Below are 21,511 nucleotides of genomic sequence, written 5' to 3'. Positions count from 1 at the left end.
CAGTCACATTGGCTGCAAGGGGTTAAATCCAGAGGCTGGTTCACTGGAATCAGATGGATTTTGGATCTCCAAGATCCCCAGCCTCAGACAGATGGCTGTGAACGTAGGGAAGGTCCTCCTATCCAGCCAGCCTTGGTATTTCCTGAGATTCACCAACTTGCACAACTGTCTTATGAGACTGATCAATGAGAAAAACTTCCAATCTAAAGAGAGGGGTGGTGGGAAGGAAAGGATGGGATCAAAGAGACGAACCCACACAAATGTGACTGAACCTGGCCTAGAATCACCGGTATCTTTATCTTTACTATGTACCAGGCAACAAACAGGGACAGGGTGTAACCTCAAAATCCTTGCTCCAAACAGGAAACAATTGTCCAAAAACGGTGATACAAAACCTTGAGAACTCCAGAGCGCCATTCAAGCTTCAGGTGAGCACTCAGGCCTGGAGAGTAGGGTTTGCACAGTTTTCCTTTCACTACACTTTCCCAGGAGGCGGCAGTCGTAGCAAATCAGCTTTAAAATGTTGCTGAAATGGCTTTGGGGCTCCCTTTGCCAGAGCTCACTGGATCACATCTAGCTTTCGAATATCCCATAGCAAAATCTGCTGCCGTCAGCATTTTGGACTTTTCAGCCACTTGAGATTGCAAATGTTGGTTGAAAACACTTGCAGACGTGTGCACACACACCCCAACACACAGCAAAAGCGGAGTTTTAGCGGCAACATTTGCACAACCAATCTGTTGGGGTTTTGGAAGCCATCTTCGACAATTGAACAACAGCATCAGTGCCAAGAAATTGTCTGCTCAACTCTTAGCTACCATCCCATCCTTTGATGCCACGGACTTGCAAGGATTAAAGACTGAAAGCATTCCTAACACCCTGTGCTCTGAGAGAGACGACAGGCAGCTGAACAAGTTGCCAAGCCTTGGAAGTAATGTAAGGAGTAGCCAGACCTCCCAGGACAAGACAGAGGTGACGATGCTGAACTGAATGCCACTAGTCTCCCTCAGATCCGACCATGCATAAACTGGATTTTGCTCTTTTCCCGCTCAGACTACAGTTAATTAAATCAATCTGCGAGCATAGCAGGGAAATGCCTCCATCCTTCTAGGCATAACCCTCTCTCTAGGATGTAGATAGTCAAGAACAACAAGATGGTATGCAAACCAGAAGGGGTATTGGTTACAACTTCTGCCTTTCCTTGCCGAAAAAAAATGGATTTATATACAAGTGCTCTAATCCCATTCCATCATGGAGAAACAACAGATTTAGCAGAGCAGGCCAGCACCTATCCAAGCCTCCTGAGACTGCCCGCCTATACACAACCTTCTACTCTGGGCTAACCTACAGATTCATCTGCTCTCTGGCACATAGGTAATATAATAAAATCCTATTTTACTAATTTAGTGAAGGTTCACCTGCATGCTGCCATGTGAGGTCACCATAGCACACAAGGGGCTCCTGCATCCCAGCCAGAGGGACCAGTTCTGCCCTGGGCTACAACACAGATGCGATTTCACAAGCAGAGAGTCCTTCTGGGTTCTTCACCTTTGCTTTGGATCCACTCATACAGTCCAAATTAAACACAGACCAACAAGAACAGTAGGCTGGCTGCAAATACGTTGCCTGCCTATGTGTGTATACGCTACTTAATGGAGCATAAAAGGAGAAGAATAGAAACATTTTTCAGATGACGCAGATAATGATAATAAATAGTAATAATAATAACAATAAATGCAGAGGTAGAGTGCCAAATCATGAGATCTCAAGGAGAGAAACTGACTGTAAGCAGGAAAGAAGTCAGGCTGGTCCTCAAACACAGATACAAAAGTTAATGAAGTAAAAACACCATTAAATCAAACATTTTGTATCCTTGTCAAGCTCACTCAGGATTTAAGACCACACTTTCGGAGTGTACTTAATTTTCTTTTTAAAGATACACGCTCTGTGACAACTACTTGCCATATGGGATTTATGGTCCTGACTCTTTGTGGTAACTTGGGATTTCTTTTTTCCCCGCTGACCACTGTCACATCACTCAACACCTCCTGAACAGCACCAGACACTGCAGGAATCCTGGCAGAAAGTATTTTATGGTATCACAGCAGCACAACACCTGCTTTACCACTGCGGGCTGTATTTGGGACAGGGGACTCCAAGTCTGCATTACTCTCCTTATGGGCCACAATTTGGGGTGAGCACTGAAGACAGCTGAGCACCGCTGTGTCGAGCTCAATTTAGGGCAATCTGCAAGTGACTCCACAGTTCTGGGTCTCCTTTCACATATTCCTCATGTGGGAAAACCCAAAATTGGAAGAGTCAGAGTAAGAAGCCACTTATGCAAAATGTAAGCTGGGGTCCAAAGTACCAAACACCCCTTCCTGTGAGCAGAAGCACACATGAACATCCCTGCTTGGACACTGAGAGATGTTTCCCTGGTACAGCTACATGATGCTCCGGGCGCACAGGGCCCTTCATGGGTTATACTGACAATGCCTGATTTCAGATCTATAAATATAAGACCCAGTTGAACTGGTCAGAAAATACAATGTAGTAAGAATGCAGTAAGGATGCCTCTGTGACGCAAGAAAAAAACTAAGTATAGAGGGTGAATGTTTGCGACAAACTTACACGTCACTGCTAAATTTGGGATGATTTCATCCCCAAAAGCAAATGGACTCATGAAAGTAAAGAGTAACCCACAGAACTCACCCATCAGTCTCGTCCCATAGGATGCAGGTCTGGTTGATTGTTCCCTGCCAGGAGAGAAGAAAAGGAAAAAATGAAGCAAATCGGTGCCGTGCTGTTTATGGGGCATTTGGAGCAACATGAATGAAATATGCAGGTTCTACAGAACAGCTTCCACTGCTTTAAGCATGACGTGTCTGTGGTGCTGATGATGAGGAGATGCAGATCTGAGTCCTTGCAAGAGCTTCTTTCACCCTTTGCTTGAAAGGCAAGACTAAAATGGGCCTCAGTTTTTTTCTTCATCAACACAACTGTAGAAGGATTTGACTCTGCATCTCTCCTGACTCAACCTAATGGTGTTCTTCTTCCTCTTCCCTCCTCTCACACAGAATCTTTTAGCTGCTCCCTTCTGGAAAGTGAATCAAATACAGCATGTGTTTTTGTGGGAGACAATACTCAGAAGAACCACAGCCCTGCAGAAGGTGGTGAGATGTGTTTAAAGCCCCTTGGAAGAGGTTTACCACTGACTCCAGCTGCAACTGTCTTAGACTGCTATGGAAAATCCTTCCAGAAAGGTCCAAAGCAAAGACGTGATGGGCCTAATACTCATGTTGGAGAGCCTCAGGAGGATATCTGAAACCCACGAAAAGAACAGGCCTTGGGGTATGTAAATATCCATCATATATATCTGTTTAGGGTTGAGCAGGGGAACCTGGAGGGGATCTTTCACTGTGTTTTAAAGCACTGATGACAAGAATAATATTTATGTCTCCAATTCTATCTGAGGATCTCAAAGGACATTGCAAAGTTGGAAACAACTTTTCTTCTCCTTCTTTCCCTCCTCAAGGAAGATCATTGTTATAATTTATTTTTTAACGAGTGCATAGTTCTTCTCCCATGACCAGGCCCACAAGGAAACGGTGTGAGTTTGGACAAGTATGCCTGTCTTCTCTGTGCAAGTAGTGCTGTCGCCCTCCTCCTGCATTGGCAATGCCTGAGCAAGGAACACAGAGCAGGCAAGGTTTGCAAGGCTGACCCATGCAGTGCATCCTTGGCAGGGAGCAACAACAGGACACCAACATCAGCCCAATCTCAGGGCGGCAGTCAAGTGCCTGCGTTAAGGGAGATGGAAGGGCCCTGCACTGTCAAAGAGAGCTCAGGAGCCCAGTAAAACCACCTTCTTCCTTACACCAGCACATTCCAGCTATGCAGAAGCTAGGGGATGGCCCATGTTCCTGGGAAAGACTTACGTTGTACAGGTGGGAGAATTCAATTTCCAAGGGGGTGAGGAGAGACCGGGGAAATGGCTTCACAGTCACGGAGATGACTTTGGAGTTCAGAACAGTGCCGTTCCTAGGAAGAAGAGAGGAAAGAGATGTTTTAAAGGGGACTGAGGGAGATGAGCAGTGAGTCCCTCTGCATTTGTCACTGGTGGTACAAGGTTTAGTGTACATAGTGCAGAAGGAGTTGGCCCCATTACTTCAAAATACCATCAAATACACTTAGTACTGATGGACCCCATCCTCTGCCCTTTGATCTCCCCTCACAGCCACTCTACATTTATTCCTCCAGGAATGAGAACGTTTTATCAACCACTTAGATCCCTGAAGCTATTGGACTTAAAGGCTGTATCGATCCCAGTAATAAAATGGTCCTGGACCCATTTTCTGTCACTGACATGAGAAACAGAGCTCATTTCATGTCCTTTCAAAAAAAATATATAAATAATTAAAAAAAAAAACAATTTTTTTTTTTTTCTCTCAAAGGCTAGCGTAATCTGCACCGCAGTAAATGTTGGGCAGGGCCATGGTGGACTTTAACAGCATATCCATGGGGCAGCAGGTGATTCTGTTCAGTTCACTACTAGAGGCACTGTTGCGTATCTCCATCTTCTGAGGATCAAAAGCAAATGTGAAGAGGCCAGACCCTTCATGAGGATGTCTAAATGTCTGAGCCTAGACAAATACTTTAACAAATATGGCAGCCCTAGAAGATTTGACTGCTGGGAGAGGCAATAATGGAAGAGACATTTCCCATACCAGTGCTCCTGCTCCCTGGAAAGCCAAATCCTTTGTAGTCACTACCCTGGACATGGACATCTAAATATGCAGGAGTTCCTGATGTTTCTGCAGCAGGAAAATACTTGAGCGTGTAAAAAAGCAAAAGTTACCCACACTCAGCAGTTGAAAACGCTGCCCCTCTAAGTTTACTATGAAGGAATTGGTAGCAGAGTGGTAGTCTAGCGTCAGGCTACTCCCAGCCCTTCTGGCACCAACGGCCAAGGAAAATTTTTCCCAGTCCAAATCTCCACCAGTCTACAGCCATTGGTAAAATCTTTCACCTTTCTTTCTGGGTCTTATCTTTCTTTTACAAAAGAATTACATGGAAAGATTTGCCCTTGCTTAACAGCAAGTGGGTTAAAAAAATAACCCCAAATAGAAAAATCTTGGAATTGTCCATGGATGTGTAAGTGGATGCTCAGAAAGCCACTATTCCACCAACACCAGAGGGAACAACAACATTGTTTTAGCATGGTAAAGAAAAAGTAAAACACATTTTCCCTAAAAAAAAAAAAAAAAAGAAAAAAAAGAAAAGGAAACAATAAAGCACAAATATCAGTTTACAAAGGAAGAGTACAGGGGGAAGTCAGTGGGAGTAAATATCAGCTTTAAGCTTTGAAATGTAGGCAGCTGTAAATAAAACAAAACCAGGAGCTGCTGAAAGGTAAACACCAGCGCACGTCTTCATTAGTAGTTGGGTCTGCAAGGGTCAGTTCTTGGCTCAGTGCTGTAGAATATTTGCACGAGGAACCTAGATGACAGAAATACATCCTTTTGAAGGCTGCACTCCACTTGAGGATTGATGCGGTAAAGAAAAACAGAAGACAAATTTAATTTTTCAGCATGGCAAGTCGTTAGCACACGGAAGTTATTTGTGTGCAGACTGTGAAGGTTCCTTAATGGCCAAGTAGCCACAGCCCAACCAGAAGTCATCCCAGTGCATCCAGGAAAGGCATCTGAGCTTGGAGAGTGGAAGGTCTGTGTGCAGAGCTACAGGCTTTGCTGCGGGGAGCTGTGACCCAAAATGTACCCGGGGAGATTGACTTCAGTGCAAAGAGCTGTGACAGAAAGGACAGAAGTGATCCTGTGTGGGAACAAGGAGATGAAGCAGTCATCTTCTCTTTGCATCTCTCCTTGTCAGGACGCTACTGTACCGTTGGGTTCAATTCCATTTCAAGATGGGGAAACAATGAGGAGAGAGTTCAAAGGAGAGACACAAAATTGATCTGGGTGCTAGAAAACCAGACAAAAGTTTTCTGTTTTAAAGGCATGTCTGACAATTTGTTGCTTGCAGGGGATTTTTCAGTCGCCCACCTGAAGGCCCAGTGCCTGGAAGTGAAAGTCAGAGAAATTCAGCCTTAAAATAAGAGACTGTCTCCCAGCAGAGAAGGTAATTAAGCATCCTAGCAGCTTGCCGGGGGAGGTGAGGGACTCAGCATCACGGGGAATCTTTCAGGAAGAAGATGAGTCGTCTTTCGTAAAAGCATGTCACAACCCAGCTTCTGGGAAGAAAACAACACACATCAAGATCTGGCTTGGACAGGAGGTCAGACAAGCACAGAGGGCTCCTGTGTGGCTGTAAAGAGTGTGCAAACAGCTGTAAACATGCTGTTTGGTACATGGGGCTGCCAGGCGCCGTGTTGTTGACTCTCCAGCTGCTGTACGCGTCCTCTGCAGCAGTGCCCAGCTGTGACCGAGCACCGTTCACATCCCTGCCTTGAAAAATCAGGCGTAATGTGCATCCCATCTCAATTGTCACAGATGCCAAGAACAACAGGGCTCTCTGGATCCAAGGAGACAGAGCAATGCGTGGCTCAGATAAGGAATTGCTGCTTGGGGGAGGTAAATTGGGACAATTAGGAATAGCTCAGCTGTTGCTGTTTGCTGAGTTAAATCCACATTTTTTTTTTCTGTTAGGAAAAATCACTCTGCATTGAATCAATGTGGTCAAACCCAGGATCTGAGTCCTTATTACTTGTGTGTACCCAGGAATAGCTGCTCTTCTTTGTGGTCAGAAATATTTTTACCCCATAGGCAGGTGCTGTACAGCTACATGGTTATTTAAAGACATTCTCCTTTTTAATGCTGTATCCGTTTGCACAGTGGTGAAGTAAGAGGTGCTGCTGCTTCTTTTACATATTTTTTTTTTTTCCCTTTGAATCTCCCCAGATGATTCCGGACTCTGGATTTTTTTTTTTTAAGAGAAACCGTCCTTTAATTAAAGAATATCTTAGATCAGAACTTCCCATGGGAAAACTGTTCAGAGGCTGTGGCTGCTGCAGCTGCTGGTTATCAGAGCTCATTCGCTGCTTGGCCAGAGAAAGCTGAAATACCGCTGGATCATTTGAGCCAATGATGTTTATTGCCCTTCTGATCTAATTCCCACTGCTGTAATGGAGGATATTACAGAATACAGTTGGCTGGCTTGTTAATTCCTCTCTGCACTCACTTGGAGCTCTTTTGCCATTGCCAGTGTTAAATCTGTAGGTATTTAAATGATTATCGGTGAGGAGAGATGCTCTGGTGTTTATGGTAAATGGGCTCACGCTAATCAGTGCAGAACAGATTTAGAAGGTGCCTTAGGATGCTTAATTTAATGCCTTGGAAAAAAAAATAAAAAAGAGGGAGACAGCAAGAGAGAAAGAGAGAGAAGCGAAGAAAAGGAAAGGGAGCGCTGAACACAAAAGCTTTGGTGCCCGAGGCGGTTCACAGCAGCCAGTAACATGGTAGACATGTGCAGCCAGGCGTGCTGCTACGCTCCTCTCCTCTCTCCGAACCCTTCTTGTGCCATGATGCTCTTGGAGGGCTTGGCGTGGCTGGCAGCTCCTCAGGAGCTCCTCCTCCTTAGGAGGATCGGGGCAGCTGAGCATCCTCTATCTGTCAAGACCCCCACAATCCCTTGTGATGAGGAGGGCGGTGTGAGAATCCACTCCTGGAGGGCAAAGGGTGGCATGCAGCCGGCGGGCAGGGATGTGGCAGTGGTGACAACACTGTGCCTACCCTCATATTTAGGATGCACGGCCCTGCACATGGATGGAGAAAACATTCCTGCCCCTCCTTCAAGTGGTGTCTGTGACGCACAAGCTTGGCCCTACCTCAACATGTAGCATCAGTTAATGAGGGTCCAAATATTTGCACTGCCAAGCCAGTCTGTCTCATCATAACCAGTGACCTTTGTTATTTCCCTGGAAGACCAGGGGTCTGCAGCCAGAGGGATGAGTAGGAAAGCCTGGTGATTTCCCAGCCGCTCGCCTTCCCAAGGCAGCCCCTCTTACCTCTGGAGGGAGAGGATGTTGCCCACATTCCGGTACAGCACGGTCCCCACCACAAAGACGGAGGAGTCATCTGTCTCTGCAGGACACCAAAGGAAAGGGAAGAAGATAACAGCACTGAGACAATTGGGATGTCAGCTGTCTCCATGGGACACGCATGTGCAGGATTAGATCTTGCATGGAGGGGGGTCTTTTTTGGGGCATCGCCAACATCAGCATAACTACAGTGGAATGTAGTGCCTGCTGTCACCATGTTGGGTTTCCATCGGTCCCAAAGAAGGGCTCGGCACCTTTGGGTTGACCCAGCGTCCCAAGAGTCTGCCCTCATGCAAGGCTCACTCATCCCTAATGACCATCCTGGTGCTCTCCCATTCATAAATGCCACTAATCCCTCTGACAGCACCAGAGTGGGCAAATCTACAGGGCAGAAAGTTATCTTGCAGCCACTCAGAGGCATTCAAACCCATCCATAGTTATTGAGCCATCAGAAAGAAGAGTTGCACTCAGACCGACAAGGGCAGCCAAGAAGGGGAGATGTCCCACTGCGCCTCGTCTAACCCCACAACTCATGCACCGCCTCAGGAGGATGTGGGGGCCATGGTCTCAAATGAGCCTTTGAATCATCTGTGTGACCTCTGGGCACGCCACTTGACCTTCTCCTCCTCTGTCTCGCGGTGCCCAGCTGCAAAAAGCAAGAACTTCTCTGGAATAAACACAAGGGACAGAGGCAGCCCTGCAGCTGAGTTTTCAGGGGGAGGAAAAGCAAGTGGTTGGGTGAAAAGCAGAGCTGAGGAAGCCTAGGGAAGCGCCCTGAGGAGAGGCTTCTCTGATGTTTCATACTGAAGCTGAACTTAGAGCGCGCCTGCTCCATCAGTGCAGGGCAGACACAACTCTACATGTCTGTCTTCCTTTTTGTCAAACTGGGCTTGAGCGAGATAGCTGGTGAAAATATAACTAGGAGAGACTGACAGACAGGCTTGCAGAGCAATTGCATAAGCTCTGCTTCTTTAGGAAAGCCTCTTTTGGCCTTTCCTATGAACCCCTATGCAAGTAAGGATCCTGCTGCCTTCAAAGAGAGTTTTCCCTCTTTGTGCTCAGAGGACGCAGTAGGACATTTACAGAAGTAGTGTGTGCTCCTATGAGACTGTGAGAAAGCAAAACCCTAAGCCCCACAGACTAAGTTAGCACAGCACCCTGCCAGGAAGGCAAAGAATCCTGGTTGTAATAGAAGTGGAGGCTTGTCTGCTTTGGTCTGGGACAGATCTTCAATAATACAGCTGTCTGCTAATCCTGGTATACAAAAATGACCAATGGGAAATTGATTCTTTGGCATAGATGTCACCTTTTGTTTGCATGGTGACTGTAACAGCTCTACGTGAGGATGCTCATAATAGAAATCTTGAAAACAGCACCATGGGGAAAGGGATGAGACCTCTAGGACAGCCCTCAGCCCCAGAGAAGTATCAGCTCTGCCTATGCCTGGTGCTAGCAGTTAGTCCAAAAACTGATCAAAAGTTTCCAAAGGTGAAGGATCTACAACATCCTCAAACAAGCTGTAATAACCCTTCCAACATGCTGCAACTTCTCCCAGGAAAATGATGCTATCTTCAAGGCACAACAAAACCCAAGGAGTGCTGGATGCCATCCTTGTTCTGCGAGTGACTCGCTGTTTATCCTTTGGCATGTCACTTAACTGTTCTTGGCCTCAGATTCCCCAAGTAGAAATGGTGGCTGCTTTGTTTCCAGCCCCAGTAGAGAAACCAGTGACAAGAGGTCCTGGTATGACAAGAAGAGGCCAAAGGTCTTCTGATAGAAACAACTCACAGTCTCCTGCCTCAGTCCCAGGGGAGGACATCACAGCCTGATGCAGCAGCTAACAGCTTGCTCTCTCAAAGCCGCTAGTGCCACACACAGCACCAGGGCATCTAGAAGGAAAATACACTGTTTCTCAGTAATTGGTCCAGCCTGGGGTCCTGCTTTTGAAAACACAGGGCTCAATCCTGCCAAACACTAAGGCTCTCTGCCAGAAGATGAGCACCTTAAGTGTATTGGTTCCTGGGACTCGATCCAGCAGAACATCCCAGAACCCTTCAGGTTTCCTTTCAGATCTGGCGGTGAGGCCAGCTTGACTGATACACTCGGCACTCCTGCCTCCACACTAGGGCTCATATCCATACCCTGCTGTGGAGCTCGTGACCTCGGTGATAAATGCCTATGCATTTTGTTTCTGAGGGGAGGAAATTTCACACATCTGCCCTAAAACCACAATCTTGCAAAGCTTGTCCATGAAGCAGACCCATAACCATCGTTGCTCAGCCTGACGTGCTGACTCCCAGCTGCTTACTCTTAGATGGCCCTGTCAGGGCTGGATTCAGTCTTGGAGGGCATCTACAGCATCGTTTGCCTACGTGGCCATGGTGATAGGTGGCAGAACCTCGCCCCTATTGCATCTGCCTTTCTTGCGCTGGTTAACCTTTCTTATATGGTACCCACAGAGACAACTGCTGTTCACTACCCCTAATGGCAACCCAGTGTGTTCAGAGAGGAACGAGAAACTCATTTCAGCACCCAACACAGCCTGCAGAGGGTTGTAGACCCAAATCAGCACCCATGTGCATCAATGACAGAGTGACCCAGGAGACACAGAGACATTTCCATTTTTTTTGTAGGTTCAGTGTTGCCCAGAGTTTTTGTGCCAGCTCCTGCTCTTTTTTTAAATATGCTACTTTTTTTTTTTTGAGGCGAAGGAATACATCCACATTCAGGCACTAAGCCTGCCCCTGAACTTTCACAAGGAGTTTAAGTTTGATTCTTGATCAGGCCACATCTGAAAGACTTATTTGCACTCAGCAATGCTTTTGATGGTCAATTTTTTTTTTTTTTTATTTTGTGAGCAAATACAGCTGAGCTGGAAGGAGAATTTGAAGACTAGCCAAATGGAAGGAACCTCTTTCAGAAAATGAGGAAGACATTTTCTTCTGGAGTGCCCTGGCTGTGCTGCCTACCTGTCAGCCCTGAAGACAGTATGCTCTTGGAGACAGTGACCTTGTCCTCTGAATTCTTGGCCCAGTCCACCATGCCCCTCCAGCCTTTCATGGGGAAGGTGATGTCAGTTGCTGCATTACCAGGCAGTTTGTGAATGCCGAGGACTAGAGGGAAGCAAGAAATAAAATCAGTAAATAAAACCAGCCTAAATAAATTCCCATGTGCTGAAAAACCCTTTGGAGGTAATAGTGGGAAATCAGGTAATAGAACAAGGGAGGCTGGATCTTGACAGCTCTAGGAGTGATGCTATCTGGAGGTAATGTCTATGCATGAAGGAAGATGACACTGACTGTTAGGGTCCATACTTCCATTCATTGAAAAGGATCTGTCTTCACTGAACCTGGCAGAAGAGACTTCAGTCTGCTCCAGTGTCCTGTCTCTAGGAGTATCTAGCCAGTAGCAGATACTTAGAGAAGAAGTGTGAGAAAGAACAGAGCAAGTTATCTCTTGGTCTGTCCTCCCAGCTTCCAGCAATCAGCAGGATTTCCTCAGCTAGTGGCTGTATCCAAATCATGAACTTTAACAGCCACCAATGGACTTCTCCTTTGTGCGTTTTCCTAATCCCATCATGAACCCATCTGTACTTGCTGGCGTCTGCAACATCCTCTGGCAACAAGTTCCATGCTGTGATTTGTGCATACAGCATAAATCAAATACTGCCTGCTGTTTGCTTGCTGCCTGATCGCTTCATTGGCTGCTGTGCAGCTCTTACGTTAAAAAAGAATACTAATAAAAGGAAGTAACTAATTCTGCCCTGTTCATCATCTGTTCTGCATTCATAGTTCTATAGATATCTCTCAGATCTCTCCATGGATATCTTTTCTTCACACTGAAGCCCTTACTTATTTGGAGAAAAGCCACCCCATATTTATGACCATCCATGTCTTTTCCCCAGACCTTTTAATGTTCCACCACCAGCTGCCTTCCCTCCTTCCCTCCCCACAGCCCAGGTTCTACATATTGCACAGTATTTACAGCTTACTGAGATCTCTGCCCAACACGGGGGGTGAAAACTAACTCACCCAGATTGTCCGTCACTTGGTAGGAATCCCGGAAATCTTTCATGCGAAAGCCGATGACATCAATGAAATCCTCCACAAGCCTGAACAACTCCTTGGCATTTGGCCCTATCTGCAGAGAAAGGGAGAACACTTAGTAGTACAGATATTAATGAGCACAGTGTGATTTTTTCTGAGGGCAAAAATTTCTGTCCTCACGTGTGTACTGCAAGTATACACTGGATATAATGGAATATTATGGAGCTGTGAAGAATGAGGAATGAGAAATCCTAAAAGGAATCCTGGAAAAATAAAAAAGAAAGGGGCAAGAAATAATATGGTGTTCAGACTGAAAAAACTTAGAGTGGAGAACAATATCTCAAAGCAAAGCAAAGGGAAATATCTGGGACTCTCTGGAACAGAAGATAACCTGCCCATGTCCTTTCCTTCCCTAGGTTTACCTCTACTACCACAAGTCCCTCTGGAGCTGGTGTTCATTCTGGTCCTGTTCCTGCAGTTAATGCAAGAAGAGAAACACTCTAGGGCAGACTCTCAGCAGCCATGATTTAGTGTATCTTCGCTTTCTTTACAAGTCCATTGACTGGAGTACTTAGTGCAACTTAGCTGTCAGCAAACCACAGGTGTTTGTAATTGCACATCCAGAGACACCGTGCCAGAGAGTGAAGATGCATTCAAGTTGAGGTATGGAAGCGTTGGCCTTTGTCCAGTTCTGACAGCATTTCCCAAGCCTTAGACTTCCTTGGCACTCAGGTGTTGTGATACTTGGCCCGAGAAACATATTTGGGATACTTCTGAAGCTATATATATATGTTACTTACTGAGAGGGAGCCCACAAAACATTACTTCCATCAGGATGGTTAATTTCGCTCCACTGAAAGCAGCCACACCAGCCACAACAACCACAAAGGACGTCCATGGTCTAACATTGGATCTTAGGTGCTAGATCAAATAATTCCATCCAGAACAGCATCACGGTTTGTTTTTGTGCTTTCCTGATTTGCTGGCAGCATCTCACTCTCCAAATAACAAAGTTGTGTCTTCTTGTTCCTGGGCTGTCTTGGAGCTTCTCTGTCTCTTTTTCCTTTCCTGCTGTTTTCCCGATAATAACGATATTGGCAATAACTCTTCTTCACCTGTATTTTGCCAGGCTAACACAAGGCTGTTAAACAATAACTAGTTTTCCAGTGACAGATTTCATAAAAGATAATCCACTTGAAATGAGCTTTGCTGACTACCTGCCTTTTCCTCAAAACATGTTTGCCTAAAGGGGCAAATACCACGAGAGGCTGAAGAAAAGCAATTCATATTCTTAGATCTCTTCTTTTCCTTTTCCATCACTTTCATAGCATTTTTGGTTCCTTACCATAACCCAGACTTCCTGGGGTGGCTGAGCAGAGCCCAAGGAACAGCTGGGGACAAGCAGGACAGCAGGATGGGATGGAGGCAGAAGAAAGGCTGAGCGGTTGAGTGTACAGGCAAGGAGAACAGGGGTGGCCATGTGTGTCCCTCTCTCTGTCTATCCAAAGGAATCTTGGTAAGACTAAAACCGTACCAGGATCAGATCAGGAAGTCCCGACAGTACAGAAGGTGTACACATAAAGGAGGTGAAGTGAGTGAGGAAGTTCTTTTTAACCAGTATATTTTTATATCCTACTACAGATTGAAATCACAAGGGCAAACTAAGGGGGCCAGGATACACTGGCCATTGTCTTTCAAGCTTTTATCATATTCCAGCCAAGACAATCTCCTCTAAAAAACATGGTAGCCCTTCTCTGAATACTTTTCTGGGTTGTTTTGTTTTCTATTTTCCTTGAACAACATCTCTGCTTGGAGGGCCACAGGGCACTGGGATGTGAGACTGCAATGAAGTTGGGTTTACCTTTAGTGAGCAAATAGGGAGCTGAAGATTTTGTTTCAGAAGACCTAGTTAATCTTGTGAAATGCTGGGCAGAATGTTTGGTCCAGTAGCTTTGAGGGAAAAGGACAGGGACTGCTGAAACATCTGTTGTCAGCCTGTTAATGAAGATTTCTGTGTCCTAAAGCCCTGATGTTCGGCTGTCATCTCGGTTCCCACTAAAGTATATGCCAGGCAAACCTTCTCCCCATGATGGTCCCATTCTTCATGCAGGTTACAGTGATGCTGACAGCAGGCTGGACTGTATCTATAGGTGCAAAGAGCAGATTGTACAGGGAAAGCCGGGGGGGAATGAATTGCCATAGAGAGTAAACTGCAGCTGTTTGTGTGGGGATCAACAGGGTTTCCCTGTTGTCATGACAACTTGACAGTCTCCTCTGCTCTGTGCTGAAATATGTACATGCACCTGTAGGCTTGAAACTGAGTATTTGGTGACAGACTCACAGAGTCACAGAATGGCTGAGTTCAGAAGGGATTCATGTAATCCCACTTCTTTATCCTGGCAAGATGAGAAGAGGAGAATTACAGCAAGCCAGGAGGATTATCAACTCCAAACTCACCCTGACCTTTGAGAGTTGTCCAAAACTTTCCATTCACCCCCAGTTTTTCACTGTTCTTCATGCAGAGACTCTGGCTTATTGCTGAGATCCTGTGGGTCACTGAGTCACTCTATAAATGTGACTCAGCCTGACACTGAGCTCAACTGCATGACCAGTTGCATGAATCAGCTGATTGGCAGTCAACTCTGTCAAAGCTGACCACAGCTGGCCATGTCTGGATTCTGTCTCTTTCATCATAAAATGAACCGTGTTGGTGGATGGAGATATATTTTGGCCTGTGGTTGAAACACATATATGTTGCACACAATGCATTGAGGGCAAGAAGAGCTAGGAGGTCATGCAGACACTTGGAAATTCCCCTTATCATGGCCTAAGCCTATGCTGAAAGCCTCCCTTGTTTCAGGGAAGGTACTGAAGGTTCATACCAGCTGAGCTTCCTCCCATTTTTCCCGGTTTTCCTCTGATAAAAGATTGCTGATGATCTGGACAAAGTTCTGGAGAAAGGAGACAAAAGAGGAAAAAAAGAAGTGGTTAGCCAAATGTAGCAGAGGCTAGGAAGGACACAGTGACGTTCGAGGAACGTGAAAAAATGAACCATGCTCCAAGAGGACTCTCATGTTCCCATTCCCAAAGGGTCCCACAGCATTTCACAAGCCTCTGCCCCCACGGATATCAATGGCAAAACCAATTGTAGTAAGGCCTTCTTCTGAAGGACTTCACTTTGACCACTATATCTGATAAGACATTGGACAAGGAATATGTCTTGTATACATTACTAAATGTTTTAAGAGGAGATCAGGTAAATGTCTGTCAGAAATCAATTAAAACCTGATGATTTTGCCTTGTATAAATCCTTTCCTATCCTATTTTCTACTATTTCTGTTATTTCCAGCATAGGGAAACCTTATGATCCTCTTCTTTATTCTGCAATCAGGCAAGAGAAGCAGTGACCAATCAAGAGGGTGCTATGCATGGTAGCATCTTTGTAGCACACTCTGAGAAGGAAGGCAATAAGATATTTCAAGACCATTGTTTTTTTTTTTCTCTAGTTTCACCACTCATTGCAGATCCTGTAGGATCAGTTTAATGTTTCGAGTCGTGAGGTGACGACCCATCCCAAGGGTGTATCTTGTAGCCACTCTGAAAGTTGCTTTCAGCGAGTGCTGAAAGTAAAACTCTGGGATGAGAAGCCATTAAGACATTCTCTCATGTCAACATCCAGGTACTCAGCTCTGCAGGATCATCTTACTTCTAGTCATTAGACTGCAATTCCTTCCACACAATGTTCTCATATCAATTAGACTCCACAATAAAAAGCTATCGGGTTGAAATATTTCAGAGTGACTTTGGCTTTCAAGTACTTCCTTTACAAGCCAGGGAGAACCACCTTGAAAGGAGACTTTTTAACACATAACAACACTTGACCTAGGCAGAAAATACTCTTGCTTTCCATCAGCATTGTGTCAGCTACAAAGGAGGTAGTCAAACCCTAAGCCCTCTGCATGCACATACAACTGTAATCTAGCATTGGTCTCCAGGATATGGATCTCAGCTCACCTGCACATCCACAGAAGTTGGGCTATGATAAGCCCTACGGAAGATCTCTGTCATGTTCCTGAGTACATCCATGGTGGACAGCAAGTCCCCACTGTAGCTGGTCCCATCCTGAGAGATTTCCACAAGGTTGTGGAGCACTTCCGACAGCCCATCTCCCATCAACCCACGTTGAGCTTTGGAAAGATGTTCCCTCGTCTGAGAAACAGAAAGAAACATGACAAACGTGTGACAGTCGAAGCTGAGTTAATGAGCTCAGTGAAGGAATTGCTGGGGGAAGGTTTTTGACCTTCTTTCTAATTCAGAGTGCAGATTAAATTAATCTGACAATCTTTGCTGGCCTGAGAGTCTTGACATTTTTTAAATGGTAGGAGAGCAGCAGTAAAATTTTCTGTACACACGCAAAAGAAGGGTTGTGTATAGGTTCACAAGAGATTATTCTACTACACAGATGTTATTCTATTCATAACCCGAGGCCAGCTAACAGAAGATATTTGTCCCAAAACCTTGTTTTCTTATAACCAGTTTGGAATTACTTTAGGACAGACTGTAGCTTGCCCTGAACAGGAGAGAGAGGTTCTCATAAAGTCAATGAGATTTTAAGGCAAGCCACAGGAGACTGTAAGAAATTAATAGAATCATAGAATAGTTTGGGTTGGAAGGCACCATTAAAGGTCATCTAGTCCAAACCCCCTGCAAGAAGCAGGGACATCCCTGACCAGACCAGGTTGCTCAGAGCCCCGTCCAACCTGTCTTGAATGTTTCCAGGGATGGGGCATCCACCTCCTCTCTGTGCAGCCTGGGCCAGTGTTTCATCATCCTCATTGTAAAAATGTTTTCCTTATATCAAGTCTGAATATACCTCCCCATCTTTCTTGCAATCCCCCTTTAGGTACTGCAAGGCCACCATAAGGTCTCCCTGGAGCCTTCTCTCCTCCAGGCTGAACAGCCCCAACTCTCTCAGCCTGTCCTCACAGGAGAGGTGCTCCAGCCCTCTGATCATCTTCACAGCCCTCCTCTGGACTCACTCCAATCGGTCCATGTCTTTTTGATGTTGAGGGCTCCAGAGCTGGATGCAGTACTCCAAATAGGGTCTCACCAGAGCAGAGTAGTGGGGCAGAATCACCTCCCTCGACCTGCTGGCCCCTATTCTTTTGATGCAGCCCAGGATGCGGTTGGCTTTCTGGGTTGCAAGTGCGCATTGCTGGATCGTGTTGAGCTTCTCATCCATCAGCACTCCCCAAGTCCTTCTTGAACAGGCTGATCTTAATCCATTCTCTGCCCAGCCTGGGTTTGTGCCTGGGATTGCCCCCACCTACATGCAGGACCTTGTACCTGGCCTTGTTGAACTTCATGAGGTTCTCAAGGGCCCACCTCTCCAGCCTGTCAAGATCCCTCTGGATGGCATCCCTCCCCTCCAGCATGTCGATGGCAGCATGCAGCTTGGTGTCATCAGCAAACTTGCTTAGGGTGCACTCTATCCCACTGTCCATGTCATTGACAAAGGGCCGATCCCAATACTGACCCCTGAGGAACACCACTTGTCATTGGTATCCACTTGGACATCAAGCCATTGACCACTACTCTCTGAGTGCGGCCATTCAGCCAATTTCTTAACCATTCAGTGGTCCACCCATCAAATTCATGTCTCTCCAGTTTAAAGACAAGGATGTCGTGCAGGACAGTATCAAATGCTTTGCACAAGTCCAGGTAGATGACATCAGTTGCTCATCACTTGTCCGTCGATGCTGGAATCTTGTCATAGAAGGCCGTCAAATTGGCCAGGCACAATTTGCCCTTCATGAAGCCATGTTGGCTGTCATCAGTCACCTCCTTATACTCCATGTATCTTAGCGTGTTTTTGAGGAGGATCTGCTCCATGACCTTGCAAGGCACAGAGGTGAAACTGACTGGCCTATAGTGAATTTAATACTAGTGAACAATAAGTGGTTCACTTAAAAGTGATATAGTCACAGCAATTCTTGCTGATAATGTGATATGAAAGGCATGGTAGAACCTGGATTCTGCCAACCTAGATATTAAAATACCCAGTGAGGAACCATCCTTGTCCATGGAGTGCTCATGCATCTCAAGTTAAGCAGACAAGAATGGTAAGGGAAAAGCAGGGCAGAGCTCGCATCTCCCTTTCACGTGGAAATACTGCTTGCCTTCGTTTTTGTCATTCTTGCAGTGTAACAGGTATTTGGGGGGATAGCAAACGTGCTGAGCTGAGAAGCTGATCTGCCTTACCATCATCTGTATGTTCCTGTAATCAATAGAAACACACTTGATGTATGTTGGAGGCTCCCAATAAGCTATCCCTTCTTCATCTAAAATGCATCTTCGAAGGATCAGCCCTGGAAGAGGAAAGAAATGAATATGGGAGAGAGGACATCAGGATGACAAGGCAAGCACTTTCATGGAGGCCACCAAATACTGGTCAATGTATTCATGTAGGTAAACCTATCAGCACAAAGGGCAGCCGGGGCATCTGCAGATGCCTGAACAACACATACAAACCTATAGGAGAAATATTTTTTTATTTCCTTCTCCTGCATTTTCTTATTGAGGGTCAGGACTGCAAAAAGAACAGAGAATGAATACAAAACCTAACAAATTGGACACAGCTAGTCAAGGTGAAAGAAGATTTCTGCTGCCCTGGAGGGTAGCTTTCTTCCTGGCTCAGGAAGTCCTACGAGCCTCCCCAAGTGGCATGGTCTGATATTTGCAACTAAATGAGCTGCAGTGGCTTGTGCTGCCTACACAGTCTCAAGGAGAATAAATACCCAACAGCACCATCTTTGCATCAACCGAAAAACTCTGAAAGCTGTTTGCAGTCCTCCCCCAGACCTTTCCTTATCTTCAGTCTACAGTGGGTTTTGCAGTGGTAATCACAAGCCTTTGCCGTGCAGAGGAACAGATATACCAATGAGAAGGAAAGGGAGAGGAATCACCTTGCTTGAACTACTATGCCGCCATTTGGAGGGTCTCTGAGGAGCAGACCTTGCTGGATCCACAATCCCATCACTACTGCTAAATGATTCAGTGACCTTTCCATGGATACAGCCCTTCTCCTAGGCTAGCACTTGGGATGACACTGGCTGTCCCAGGCTGTGTGAGTTAGAGAGCTGCAGGGTTTGTCTATATCTGACAACTTCACTCAAACAAAATAACACCTTTATGTTCATTGCTGACACCACTTCCCCCATTTCTGTTCGTGCCTGAGAGTGAGGAACATCCAGGACAAGTTCCACCATCAGCATGTCTCTTGGAGCCTTTCCTGCATTGCTTTCCACTCCTTGGGGAATATGTGGCCATGGGCACAACAGATAACATCTGGATGCCCAGATCCTATCACTTCATACCACCATGGTCAGATCATAAACTTCAGCACCTGAGGATATTTTTAGAGAGCTACTATGGTTTCAAAGAATGAGAAGAAAGCACCTAAGTGTGAACAGGCAATGCAATTTGGACTTTTTGCTTTCAGATACTACCTTGTTTTATGGGCAATGGAGAGAAATACAACGGCCAAGTCTACAGGACTCTAACAAAACCCTACCTGCTTTGCAGAATTATTTGTAGATAATAGGGAAAACATAACACCGTAACTCTTAATTGCAAAGATGTCCCAGAACTAGACAGAAGGTGAATGGGATACTACCTCAGATTCTCCAGTATGAACCAAGTTGTTGCTAAGCAGTGAAGAACCACAGAAACCCAGAGATCATTTAGCTCTCAGTGAAGGGAGGGAAGTTCATTTCCTTGTCCTGTCTTCCCACAGCCAGGTTCTCCTCAAAGGATGCAAAGGATGAAGGATACTCCAAGGGTGGGCTAGCTCCCCTGCTGAGGCATGCAGTCATACTTACCAGTGGCATTGCGAGGACACCGGACAGCTGCTGCATCTCCAGCGGGCGTCTCTTTCCAAACCACAGGACCAAGACTTTCCTCGTCACAGATTTCATGGGGCTCTACAAGGAAGGAAAAACTCCATTGGTAAATCTTCCTCCTCAGAGGGGACATGGAAAAGGGAATGGAAAGAAGAAACAAGGGAGCGTGTTCTAGAGGGAACAGCACTGTGATGTAAGCTGGGAGGCCTGGAGGTGAACTCCCAGCTCCGCAGGTACTTGGCATATGGCCCTGACAAAGCCACTTAACCTCTCTGGAATTTGCTCTGCCTGTTTGAAAACTGGGCGTCCACCCATCTTGAAGATTAGCTCACTAATATGCATGTAACAACTTAAGAAAGTCCACTAACACAGTTGCTTTGCCTTGTGGCAGCTCTTTGCAAGAAGGCTGTTGTTGCTACACCCTACTAGTTTTCTTTTCTTGGTTAATGGGCAGATGTTCCCTGTTTGTAGGTGAACTCCATGGCTCTAGACTCTACTCCTTCCATCCGTCAGGGTCAGTACCTTCATGGTTGGATGTGTCTAAAATGAGGCTCAATATAAGTAAGCTGGAGTAAGACAGAAGGAAAGAACAATAAGCAGATGAAAAACCAAAATGGACGTATCTCCTGGGCGGACTTCATTCAGGCCCTCTGTCTGTTGCCATCTTATGCAAGGACACTGGAAGAAGATTTGAGCTCTAACAGGCTGGATTTGCATCAGCAGCTCATTTCCAAACACTGCTACAGAGTACAAGAGACTGCAAAATGTGTTTTAAGACATCATGAAAAAAGCTCTTTTGGAAGCAGGTTTTTCAGATGTTTCTGTCTGTGCGTGGAGCCGAGTTGGCCCCAGAGTCGGTGGGACCTGGGAAAAAGCATTCACTGCAGGAAAGCTTTGTGCTGAGAGACTCATTATGTGCAGCACGTAAATTGAAGGAAGCCATGAGGATGATGTTAAAGCTATTTATCACTCTTGAGGGGGGCGCGGGGAGAAAAAATTATGTTTAATGGTTTTCGACTATAGCTTTTATTTATTGTGCGTGTAAAATTACCAATAAAAAAGAAGCTGATGGCGTGCCTGCAACTGGTCAGGAAAGGCAGCCACAAAGCCAAAGCCAGCCAGCCACGGGGCCTGGCAGCTGCCTACTGAGCTTCCTTCCCAAGCAGAAAAGCACTGCCACACCAGAATCCAGTGATGCCAGTAGAAGCATGCCAAGGTTGTAGGGAAAATGTTAATCTGCCATAAAAATAGAGGAAGACCTTGACTTTTCATGGTTCTCCGAAGGGAGCTGCAGGGCAGCGATGACCCTGAAGGCTTCCTTCTACAAGAGGCCATGCAATGTACATGCTTACACAAACCATTTCAGGACCTCCGTCACAACACAGATGCCTGGTGACGGACATACAGACCTCATTGCTGCTCTGGAACTACCCACAGCACCAACCTGGCTGTGCAGAAGGCTCAAACCTAAGATTATGGGCATGGCAAGTCCTGTTTCTCTGAAGGAC

The 21,511-nt window shown here is 45.9% G+C and overlaps 1 protein-coding gene across 9 annotated transcripts in view; it reads right to left on the bottom strand.

The window, feature by feature from the left end:
* The window catches only part of ADGRB1 (adhesion G protein-coupled receptor B1), a 201,212-nt gene that overhangs the window by 113,348 nt on the left and 66,353 nt on the right, over positions 1-21,511 (bottom strand). For all 9 annotated transcript variants that reach the window (XM_086741346.1, XM_086741348.1, XM_086741347.1 and 6 more), the window contains 9 exons: positions 19,983-20,084; positions 18,364-18,470; positions 16,117-16,311; positions 14,985-15,053; positions 12,088-12,196; positions 11,026-11,169; positions 8,024-8,099; positions 3,939-4,041; positions 2,713-2,756 (listed from right to left, as the gene is read on the bottom strand). In XM_086741346.1, coding sequence (XP_086597472.1) covers positions 2,713-2,756; positions 3,939-4,041; positions 8,024-8,099; positions 11,026-11,169; positions 12,088-12,196; positions 14,985-15,053; positions 16,117-16,311; positions 18,364-18,470; positions 19,983-20,084 — 949 coding nt within the window. The remainder of the gene's footprint in view (positions 1-2,712; positions 2,757-3,938; positions 4,042-8,023; positions 8,100-11,025; positions 11,170-12,087; positions 12,197-14,984; positions 15,054-16,116; positions 16,312-18,363; positions 18,471-19,982; positions 20,085-21,511) is intronic.

Source organism: Chlamydotis macqueenii, chromosome 2 (genome assembly GCF_036417535.1).
Source record: "Chlamydotis macqueenii isolate bChlMac1 chromosome 2, bChlMac1.mat, whole genome shotgun sequence".
NCBI classification, from domain to species: Eukaryota; Metazoa; Chordata; class Aves; order Otidiformes; family Otididae; genus Chlamydotis; species Chlamydotis macqueenii.
This window is presented reverse-complemented; position numbering and strand designations above follow the sequence as displayed.